General features: G+C 51.2%; 1 protein-coding gene across 1 annotated transcript; it reads left to right on the forward strand.

Annotated features, from left to right (window-relative positions):
• The first annotated feature begins 457 nt into the window (after positions 1 to 457).
• On the forward strand, positions 458 to 8607 carry AREG (amphiregulin). The gene is made up of 6 exons (XM_075150651.1): positions 458 to 956; positions 1740 to 1943; positions 2985 to 3167; positions 5822 to 6005; positions 6456 to 6614; positions 8393 to 8607. Exons 4-6 carry the CDS (start codon positions 5935 to 5937, stop codon positions 8478 to 8480), a joined length of 318 nt encoding a protein of 105 aa, XP_075006752.1. The 5' UTR covers positions 458 to 956; positions 1740 to 1943; positions 2985 to 3167; positions 5822 to 5934; the 3' UTR covers positions 8481 to 8607.
• The last annotated feature ends 2473 nt before the right edge of the window (positions 8608 to 11080 follow it).

Here is an 11080-nt window from a genome sequence, read left to right on the forward strand (position 1 = left end):
GGGCAGCGTACCACCAGCCCATCTCCTCCATGGAAAACAAGGTCTGGCTCAGGGCAGACGCCAAGGAAAGACTCTGGCTGTGCCCGTGCGTGCAGCTCCCTGCACGGGCTGCCTGCTAATCCCTAAGGTGCACCCTGTTGGGCTCGCCAGCCTTTGGGGAAGTTCCCTGTCCTCTGGGACCGGCATGACGGACCAGCCAGAGCCGGCAAGGGCACTTTGAGCAGCAGCCCCAGCCTGGGTGTCCTGCCGGAAAACCCCGGGTGCTGCCGGGAGCGGTGGCTCAGTAGGTGGCACTCTGCATCCACGGGGAACCAGCACCTTCCCAAAGGTGAGCCCTGCCCTTGCCGGCCCAGCAACCTGCCCCACCGGCCCAGCCGCGGTGGGGCAGCCCACAGGGGTGAGCCTTGCGGCCCCCTCAAGGCTTCTCCTCCTTTCACGGCTCCTGGGGACATGCTCCGGGAGCTCAGCCCGGGGGCAGAGTCCAGGCGTCCTTCCAGCCACGGCCAAGCTTAGTGCCTCCTCCCCGACAGCACACAGCAGAGCTGGGGCTTGCAGCGGCATCCCACCCCGAATGTCCTGAAACCTGTGGCCTCTGGAGGGTGTCCTGTCGGCGAAACAGCAAGCAGGGCTTTGCCAGGACGCCGCCATTTGGGAAGAGCTCCCCTGATGTCCCACCTGAACCTCTCTGTGCACAACCGGTGGCCATCACCACCCTGCTGCATTTTGTGCACGCCGAGGAGCGGTGCTGGTTGATGCCAGGCTGCCCCTTCTTCTTCAAGGACGCAGGAGCGGCAGGAGGAAGTCAGCAAAATGCCTGACACATTTGAAGCATGCCAAGCCAAATTCCTCGCTGCTGCCGGTCAGTGAGACGCAGCCATCGGCTAGAGATTGGAGGAGAGAGGGAATGTAGTGAGTCAGGCACTGGATACGCCGTGTTTGGTCTCTAAACAGCGCAGGTAACACGGGCAATTGCACTTGGGTCATTCGGTCTTTCCCCCGCTAAGCTTCTCCTGTCAGCTGCTTAGCCGTTTGCCAAGCGTAGCGCACGGCGCTGACATTTTCAGTGCTCAGTATATTCCTCCGACTGAACTTAAAAAAATTAATTCAAAATGTTTCTAGTGAATCTCTGATAAAAAACTGGGAGAAATACTTCATTTTAACAGCTGCAAAAAAGAAAGTTCAGCAGGGAAGCTGCAGTGCCTCGGCGAGGGAGCAGGCCTTGAATGCGGCAGGCGGGGGGGAAGGAAAACTCCCAGTTTACAAACCTCCCTTCGGCCGTTCTCACACCACCAACCCCATGTTTCGACGTAAGAGACCCCAAACTCCAAAGTCTCTGCCTTTGGAGAAACTCCACTCACACGCACTCGGTCTCTGCCAGTGCCAGGCCCTGGGACTTATGGGGGTCTTGTGGGAAGGGAACCCCAGTCCGAGGGGGCAAGGAGGGCCCCGGTCAAGCCCCCGGCTGCCCCCAAATGACGACCGAGCTGTAGCCCGGGAGCTGCTCGGCGACTGCCTGCCGGTGCTGCAGCTGGACCAAGCGCTCTCTGTCCCGGGGCCGTGGCGGCTGAGTAGGACTTGTTTTTTCTCTGCTGTAGACGCTATGGGAAGAGGCATGGGAAACGAGGGGAAACGCAACGATAAAAAACCCCGACGGAAAAGCCATCAGCTAATGAAAATTTGTTTTAATTGCACCACGCACAAAGGGGCTGATGGAGGTTTTCTGGGGCTGTCTGTTGCAGGTTAACATCTGAGTGACTGATTCGGCAACTTCTTCTTCAGACCTCTTGGCCATCGCTTCTTGGGATTGGCGTGACCCGGCAAAGTCGGCACCAGAAGCCGCGTATCCTCCTTCGGCGTATGTGGAAGAGGGGAGAAGGTTTAATGACTTGCAGCGACTTGGATCCCAGCCACCTTGAGCAAAGGCTGCGTCAGCTTCCGGAGCCGTGAGTAGCGTTCCAGCCCCTCTCAGTTAGAAGAGAAGGTCGCCCAGATCCTCCTTTCCCAAGGCTGGGCAGCATTGCCGCCCGCCGCCGCCCCGCCGTGCCGCGCAGGGCCTTTGCGGGGACCGGAGCAGAGGGTCCCTTTGTCCTTGCCCCCCCCGCGGGGCTTTTCTGGGTTCCCACCCTGCAGCAGCACGTTACAACCCGCTGCCCTAGTTTTTCCTCCCCTAAAAGTAGGTCTCCTGCACCCCGCCTTGTGCAACAGCTCAGGAGAGGCGGCCGTGGTAAGGCGCCCTCCGCTACGGGCTACCGTGGCAATTACGAGCCAAAGTGCCCCCAGGAGCGCGCTCGCCTCTGCCTGGCTGCACGCCCACCCTCCTGCCCACTAGTTCCTCAGTCATTGCTCACGCACCGCTCCACGCGTGGACTGAGGCTAAGGGCGATCCCCGGATTTATTGCTGAAAAACACTTCGGCCGTACCTCACCTGCTTCCTCTCGGCGGGGCGGGGGCCGAGCAAAGAGCAGGGCGGCCGGGCCGGAGCGCCGGTGCCGTGCACGCCGGTCTCTCTGTGTACGTGCTCGCCATGGCAACGCCGCGCGGCATCGCCCGTCGCCGCGAGCCCTGCGCCGCCGCGGGAGAGCGGCAGGTGCGCCTGCGCCGCCCCCCGCCCTCACCTGCCGCCCCGCCCCGCTGACGCCGCTCCACGTCCGGGCGCGCGAGCGGCGGCCGCCTATAAAGCGGGCGGCGGCGGCGGGCGGCTCCTCATGGAGCGCTGCGCACCGCCGCCGCCCGCCGCGACACCCGTCTCTCTGTCGCCGCCCGCCCCGGGACCGACAATGCGCGCTGTGGCGTTGATCGCCGCGCTGGCCGTGCTGGCAGGTGCGCGCGGGGCCGGCGGGAGCCGAGCGGGGCGGGCGGCGCGGCTGAGGGGACGGCGCGAGGCGGCGGTTGGGGTCATTGGTGGGGGGGGGGGAGCGGTGAGGGGGTTGTCGCGCGGCGGCGGTTGGTTTGCCCCCTGCCCACGGCGCCATTTTCCCTCACAGCGTGCCGGCCTGTCGCCGGGTCCTCGCCAAACGCCACGGAGCCGGAGCGGCACGGGGGCCCTGGCCAGCGGGAGCCCGAGGCCCGCGAGGGCGAGGCCGTGTCGGGGCCCGACTACGAGGAGGATGAGGAGTACGAGGAGGCACTGCCCGTCCACCAGTACATCGTGGACGACTTGATCCGAGGTGAGTCGGCAGCCCTCCCGACGCCGGGGTATGGGGGCCAGGTGTGAGAGGAGCTCGGCAGCTCGGCAGTGCCGGGCCTGAGGGCTCTCTAGATGTGAGCACGGACTTCTTTCTGACTTTCTCTTGTAAGGCTGCTGCGCTTACCTCGTAGAGTATGGAGCGAAAGCATGCTTCTGCTTGAAACTGTTGCATTAAAAATAGGCTGTCAGGAATGAAAACTTGGCATGAGTGCACCTAGGGTGCATGGAAGTTGCAGGTTAGCTGATTGCCTGCTGAACTGCTCTCCTGTGATAAACCTGACAGGAGGGCTGTGGTGGGGCAGCTATCACCTACTTACCTACCTACCACGAAAGCCTCAGTGGTGCTGTGTGGCCCTAAAAGGTGGCTTTTACATCAAGTTGTCTTTTGTGCGCCGAGGATTTCCTGGGTGTTTTCTCATGACGGCTTATTTGGCTTGGGGTTGGCTTTCCTGGGAAAGCAAACACTTAAACCCCTTAAGTGGCTGCAGGAAAGTTTGTTAAGCGTCTTTCAGGCAATACTTCACCGTCAATGGCTATTGTGTGAATTTATTGTAATCTGTCCATTTGTAGGATCTGAGGAGATCTGAATAGTCCACCTGACTATGGGGATGGGGGGATTTTGTTGGTGCTGGCCTAAGCGCTATTGTAATACAAGCCAGGTACCTACCTATAAGTGATTTGTACGTCAGTAGATGTTAGTAGGCTGGTGCTGTTGCCCTCTAGGGTGGATCTGGCTACTTTTTTTCCTGCTGAAACCCCTTGAGACTTCAATAAGACTAAAGGACCTCTTAGGTGAAGGGGGACCATGCTCCAGATGCTCAGTCTGGGAAATTTGTGTACCCTTGCTGAAGTTTTTCATGAGTTGAAGACCTCCGGGGGAAACAGGAATGTCGGAGTTACTGAGCAGTTCGGCCTGTAAAACGACTGGCTTGGTGACTTTAAGTGTTGTATAACTGCACAGAAACCAGAATTGTTACCAAAGGTGGTTGGTTTGTAGACCAGCTCTTCTACTTGGCATGAGGTTTATCTGTGCAGCCTTCAAGCGGTTATGATTCAATGCGGGTGGCTTTCCTGGCTGTGCAGCTTGCAGACAGGGGCACGGAGATCAAACCGACAAGCCGAGCCTTGAAGAGGGAAGAATGGAAACAACGTCAATTATGGAAGTGTGAACCTAAATATCAAGTCGAGCTGGACAGAACCGGGGCCTCAGCTGTCAGTAGTAAGCTCACACTTCTAGGGACAGGAAACCTTGCTGCAGGAACAGTTTTCCTCGTTTACATATTAATATAGCTTATACCATTTGAATCAGACTTCTGGTTGCTGAAGGCGTCTTTGCTTTTAAGTAACTTCAAGCCAGGCTTGTTGCTCTAGAAGTTAAAACGATCAGCTGTCTAGACAACAGTGAACTACACCTTGTTTCTTTGTGCAGGCTCTCTTCTTGTCGCTAGAAATACAGGGTTATGAAGTAACCGGATCAAGCTGCATCCTATTGTGATGATTGCCTGTATGCATAGTGCTCTGGGTAAAATATTAATACTCCAATAATCATTTTCATTAGGTCTGCAGAGCACCATAGAGAAACCGAAGAGTATTGTAAATAGCTCTACTGTTCTTAAGAGCTGTTCAAACTCACCTGGTTAACTGTTACTCCTGAATAGCAAGGTGTTGCACTAAGACGACTTGCTTTATGGCTAGCAGTAAAGGGATGGCTCCTTCAGAGAACCAGTGTTTTACCAACTTGCGCTGAAACAATGCTATCGAGCTTTGACTGCTGCATGGAGCAGCTACAGAGCCTGTGACCCTTAGTCAGTGTCTGGCTTTAGCTCGTTCTTCCCAGCGAAAGGAAGATGATTGCCCTTGCTTAAATCGAAAGGCTACTAAGTCACCAGCATTTTAAACCACACTCTTCTAGAGGTTTGACTTAATTGAGATAATAAGGGGCAACAGTAAGCGGCAGAACAAATAACCTGACTCTTGCAGACTGTCCTGCTTTCACTCCTTCAGTGCACTCGGCATCTCTCTGAAAGTAGGAGAACTGGAAATGAACTATCTTCTGCTGAAGACAGCACTGCAGGTTGTTGGGGAGAAACAAGTATGCTAACTGGGGTAGCAAGGTGTCTTGTCTCTGCAAGTGCCCAGGAGTACCTAGTGAGTTATAATGCCTTTCATCACTGATGCAAATGGCGCGTTTAGAGCGATGGAGGCTGTTAGCCTTGTATCTGAGTCGCTATAAAACTCGTGGATGGCTTGGCTCAGTGTGAACTACATGTTCTTTACAGGTCTTTGCTTGAACCTGTACGGTTTCACTCTAGTATCTTATGCTGTGAAATGCTGCAGTCCTTCAACTCTGCCGTTCATTTCTGGTGGCTCTCTCAGCTCATCTGCTCGTACTGCTTTAGTTCTGCATTGCACAGGAATTAATGGTGGCAGAGTTGTGCTTAATGAGCTTCTAAGCTTGCTGCCTTCGTGCTGAGTGTGAAATGCCCAGCTGCATGCTCACTTGCATCCTATGCTTCCTGGTCACAGGTTCTCCTGCAGTGACCATCCTCCTCCCCCTCACCAAATTCTGTAATTCAGTTTTCAGAATCCAGCTTTTTAGCATTGCTAGACTGAGTCATCTTGTCCTTTTTTCAGTTGAACCTGTGGTTAAACCCAAGCCAACAAAGAGGGGGGGTGAGAAGAATGCCGGCAAATCAAGAAGGAAGAAAAACAAGGGGAAAAACAAAAAGAAAGGGACTCCCTGTGAAATGGAATACAAAAACTTTTGCATCCATGGTGAATGCATATACCTAGAACATCTCCAGATGGTGACCTGCAAGTAAGTCACTTGTACCTTGTGAGTTAGGTGTGATTGGCATGAGCCAGTGGCATATGAGGGCTCAGAGGAAAAATCAGTGTCAACTTGGCATAGATCCATCTCCTGCGGTATTTTGACTGAGAATCTTTCTGCCATGTAAATTAAGTGATGATGGAATCTGAGATGCATAACAAGCCACTGAACTCATCAGTTGGTCATAAACTCAAACCAAAAGAATGAAAAGGCGTGTCTTCCTGGAACATCACGCCCAAACTAATCTCGACTTGTTGAAATGCTGACAAACCTTGTGCTAGAGCAGTGACTGCATTTCATGAATGTGCTCTAAAGGGAGCATCTTGAGATTCATGGGAAACTCTGAAGATGTCTAAGTCAGGTTTGAATGTGTGTGGGTGTCCTTGGCTCCAGACAGCACGGGAGCTGATAAGAACTTGTGTTAATGTTTACTTGCAGGTGTCATCAGGATTTTTTTGGTGAGCGCTGTGGTGAACAGTTCATGAAGACGCAAAGGAAGAATGATGTGGCAGACTACTCGAAGACTGTGTTGGTAGTGGTAGCTGTCCTGCTCTCAAGCATCAGCTTCATTACTGTACTTATCATTGTGATAGTGCAGTAAGTATTATACTCTTTGGTGTCTGTCTAGCTTAAGCGCGAGCGGGGCCTGTGTCCAGTACCCCCGAAATGTGCATGGCTCATCTGAGTTGCCTGAAGACACCCAGAAGGGCTGTGTTCTTACCCTAGCTTGCATATGTCCTGAGGGTAGCAGCAAGGTCTGAGAAGGTCATAAGTGACTTAAGTGCTCACTTAGCCTCTCTCACTATTGGCTGTGGGCAGCCTGTGACCTTTACATTTTAAAGCAAGAGCCTTTCTGATCTTGCTACGACGAGGATAGTTGCAGTACTGCAGAACATCAGCAGGAAGTGGAGGAGGAGCATTAATGCTGACACAGCAGTGCCTTCCCTAATCCTGGTGGAGAAGCCTGCAAGCACTAATGTAACCGCCGCACGCGTGGCGATTATCCAACAACTGGGTACACAGCTGGAGGGAAGGAAATGGTGCTCCAACTGTCCACTTATTAATGGAGGTTGCTGGGCTTAAATATGTACTCGGGGGGGGGGGGAAGCAAATGGAGGAACAAGCGCTGTTGGTCCCCAATACTGTACTGCTTGCTGTTAAGATGGGGGGAACAACCGTTCCAGCTTAACCAACTGCTGACAGTTCAGTGTGGTGGGTAATCAGAATCGGGGGTCCCGTTGTGAATAAATTAAGAGCTTTTCTGGGGATGTATTTCAGGCCTTATATCAAACTCTTCTTTGTACCTACTAACAAGCAGTATGCGGCAGCTGATGTCTGCCGGTGCCTTTGCGTCTTGCCAATGTCTTCGCCAGGAGTTTGTGCTGAGGTTAGATAGTCGGCACGGGGAGCCTGACTCCAGCGTTTCCTGAGTATTGGATCAGTCCTCCAGTTCAGACACTGCAGCTCCACCGCGGTAGGGCTTGGGATATTGTAGGTGAAACTCAAAAGCTCAGTCTAATTTTAGATCTTGATGCAGTACATCAACTGAATGGGGTGCATGCTGTACCCTTTCCTGCAATTCAGGAAACAAGGTGTGCATTTGTCATTTCACTGTTGCTTCATGTTCAGATCTGAACTTGAGGAATGCTGGGATGAACACTTGTTCTCTGAACACGGCCTCATTCCTCGCTGCTAGGAGAGAGAACCAGTTCTGTAGTGCTGTAAGAGCAGAAGATCACTGTTAGTTTCTTGAGCAAGCCATGGAATAGGATTGCATTTGTTTAATGCTCTGAACTGTCACAGGCTTGAAACATGAGGTTCATTAAATCTGTACCTGCATCCAGAGAAGCTAGATGGTCTGTTTGGAACAGTTACTAGGAAAGACTGGAGAAATGAGGAGAAAATCAATAAGCAGCTTGCTTATGATGTCTTCAAGGGACACATCAAGGGGACAGGCACTTGAAATATTTGAAGTCCACAGGGCTCTGCTGTGGGGAAGAGGAAGGCAGTCTGGTCTCTGCAGCTGTTCGCCAAAGCCGGCAGGAAATCTGTCCCCCAGAAGGTCTCCTGGTGCTTTGCTCAGTTCCAGCAATAAACCCTCTTCATCTTGGTACCTCTTCGGGCTTAAGCCAGGAAGCCCTGGCGCTGTGAGACAAAACTGCCAGTGCTTAACTCGAGGGCTTCTTGATGTTAGGGTCAGATACTCCTTGATGCCGGAAGTTTTAAAACTGTCTTGCTTGAGACTTCCTGGTGCTGACGAGTTGCTTGAGGATTCAAAAGACATGAGTCTAAATGCTGCAGAGGATGCGGGGGCTGGTAACAACAGGATGTACATCAGGGTTCAAAATGACCTCTAACATGCCGTAATTCCACAGGGTCAGGAAAAAGTGTCCTCAGTATGAAGAGAAAGAAGAAAGGAAAAAACTGCGACAAGAAAACAGAAATGGCCATGTTGGTGTGTAAATGAGGAGAAAGCAGGTATGAAAGCTGACATGAAATGTTTTTAAGTCCTTCCAGGCTGGAGTTACCATATGAGAATTGCATGCATATTTTGTAAAGCTAGTGTTAGCTTGCAACACTTGAAGTGCCTTGAAACACATAGGTTCCATGTGAATGACTGGCTCGGTTTTCTGGTTTCCCGAAACCGCCCGAGTTGTGCGAGTTCTTCAACAGCGCTGTTAGCTTTGTGGCTGCTGTCTTAAAGGAAGAGGGAGGATAGGAAGCTGTACTGTGGTAAGCGGACTAAAGGAAAAAAAAAAACCAAACCCTAATGTCTGGGCAGAGGCAGGTTTTTAGGGCAAGAAACCATGGTAGGCTTACATCACGGAAGATAATGCAGCAGCCGAGAGGATCATCACCCCTCATAAGAGAAGTACTGAGCGTTTTCATGTCTTCTCTGCAAGGCATCAGGAAGTTTCTGGTGCTTAGAGGCCGTAGACCACGACAAAGCTGCCAATTCTGTGAGCACCATAGATAGCCTTTCAGTCAAGTTGCATACTGTCATAGCAACTGAGTGCTAAAGCTCCTTGGCCGAGGTGGATCACTCTTGGGAGTCATCTAGTGGATTTTAATGAGCAAGCAAGTTGGTCTCTTCTGAGCAAAAGAGTGCCTAACAGCAGAGGCAAGGACCTTTATTGAACAGGAGTTACACTACAAGCTGAAGGAGGAAACTAAAAAGGATAGTCCTGAGAAGTTCTGGCAGAACTCAGAAATTTTGCTTTGCCCCATTTCAGCTACAGACCTGTCCAGGCTTTGTCCAGTGACCATAGGAATGTTTTGCTCAAAGCTTAATTGAAGCTGAAGAGTGTCTAGCAGAGTGTCCCCAGGTGTGTGCATATACTCAACCTACCTGCCTCAGATGTAGGTTTGATGCAGTTCTAGCACAGAGTGCTTGTGTCTTGGGTGGTGATTAATGTGCCTGGTCTGCCCCTTACAGAACAATACTGATGTGGCTACTGCCAAGCTGCAGGGTACCTCTGGCTACCTGACACATCCACCTGGACACTGTGGGCTGGAGCTGTTGCTACTAAGCCCTGATTCATCAAGACAGAGGCTGCTGCAAGGAGATGTCAAGATGCCACTTGCTGCTGAATCGCTTGCTGGGGAGGACAGTTACCGCTACGTCTTGGCACAACGATGTGGAAGGAGCTGCCGCTATGGGGTGGAGGACCTGCTATCAAGACGTGCTAGAGACTACTGCTACTGAGCCCTCTCTGTCAGTGCTGGAGCTCCAGTCTCTGCTGTTGTGTCGATGGACTTTCTTCTGTTAGCAAGTCTCCTTTGGCAGCTCTAACCCTAAGGGAGAGAGCTTGTTGCGGCTTTCAGGAGTGGATGGAGGCGAGAAAATTCCTTTCCCTCTCCCGAAGTTAAAAAGGGAAGAGCTCTGGATGGCTTCTCTCCCTAGACCTCAGTGGATGAAAAACCTAATTCTGTTGTCACTGTGCTCCCTGTTGATATCAGCTTCAAAGAAATTCATCTCTAGTTCTGACTTGCAGGGCGTTGGTGACAGATCTTTGTCAGCCACACCTGGGTTCTGTTACTGTATGCGTGGAAAGTAATCCCTCTGAATTCAGTAGGACTTGTTGTGTGAGTGGAGCTATCCATTTGCGTGTGTGCTAGCCTGAGTTAAAATTAGTCTCCTCAGGATGCTGAGACAGTAAATGCAAGATCTGAAGCTCTGTATCTGAAGGAAAAGATCCATGTTCAAACAAGCTGATAAGCCTGGACCCATCTGTTATAAACACAAAGCTACTTCTGTTACCCAGATACTCGATGCTGCTTTAAGCAGCACTTTAAGTATAAAATGCTTCACATCAGATCCAGTCAGTTGAACTTGACCAAGAACCTGTTCCTTTCAAGAATTAAATTCATGCACTGACACTCTGCAAGCAGTGGTCTCTTGTGCTCTACCTTCTGGTGCGAAGAACTCAACTTACCTCAAACTTGTCTGACCCCAGTGTCCTTGGTTTCTTGAACTGTCCATGCAGTCTTGAGCACAGAGTATTATTTGAGTTCAGTTTCTTCTTGGAAGAGTGAATGTGTTCTGTATTAACAGAGCAGAATTCTTCTGGTAGCAGAGAAACACCATTAATTGTCAAGTCATATCTGTAAATGTGTAAATATTTATTACTGTATTTAATATTTAATGTTTCCATAACAAACTTATTTATTTTATAATTAAACTTTTTACATAACCTAATCATGGTAAGATTTTTTTTTTTCCTTGCTCTCGGGAGTACATGTAAACACTGGAAATTAGAGCTTGGTTTCTCCTCAAAGCAGGAATTTCAACACTTGAGAGCACAAAGCAGGGCTGAGAAGAACTACAGCCGTGTGTGAAGTAGGAGCTCGGTGCTCTCACAAGAGTGCAAGTTGTTTGTAAACAAAACGTGCAAATGCAAGTACCTGTTTCAGTAGGAAGTTGATTTAATTCACCTACAAAGGTATCTCTTAGAATCTTTAAGTTACTGGATTAGGGAGGGGCTAAGTGAGCCACCTCCTTGGAAGCAAAATCTCAAGCTGAAGTTTGAGCAAATGAGTAGCCCTTTGCACTGGACTCAAGA

The sequence above is a fragment of the Calonectris borealis genome, chromosome 4, assembly GCF_964195595.1.
Source record: "Calonectris borealis chromosome 4, bCalBor7.hap1.2, whole genome shotgun sequence".
NCBI classification, from domain to species: Eukaryota; Metazoa; Chordata; class Aves; order Procellariiformes; family Procellariidae; genus Calonectris; species Calonectris borealis.

Bases quoted from the DNA above. Each gene is read 5' to 3' on its own strand.
- AREG (XM_075150651.1), top strand. From the start codon at position 5,935: ATGGAATACAAAAACTTTTGCATCCATGGTGAATGCATATACCTAGAA. The intron at 6,006-6,455 runs GTAAGTCACTTG...GTTTACTTGCAG, and splicing joins CTCCAGATGGTGACCTGCAA to GTGTCATCAGGATTTTTTTG. The intron at 6,615-8,392 runs GTAAGTATTATA...GTAATTCCACAG, and splicing joins CTTATCATTGTGATAGTGCA to GGTCAGGAAAAAGTGTCCTC.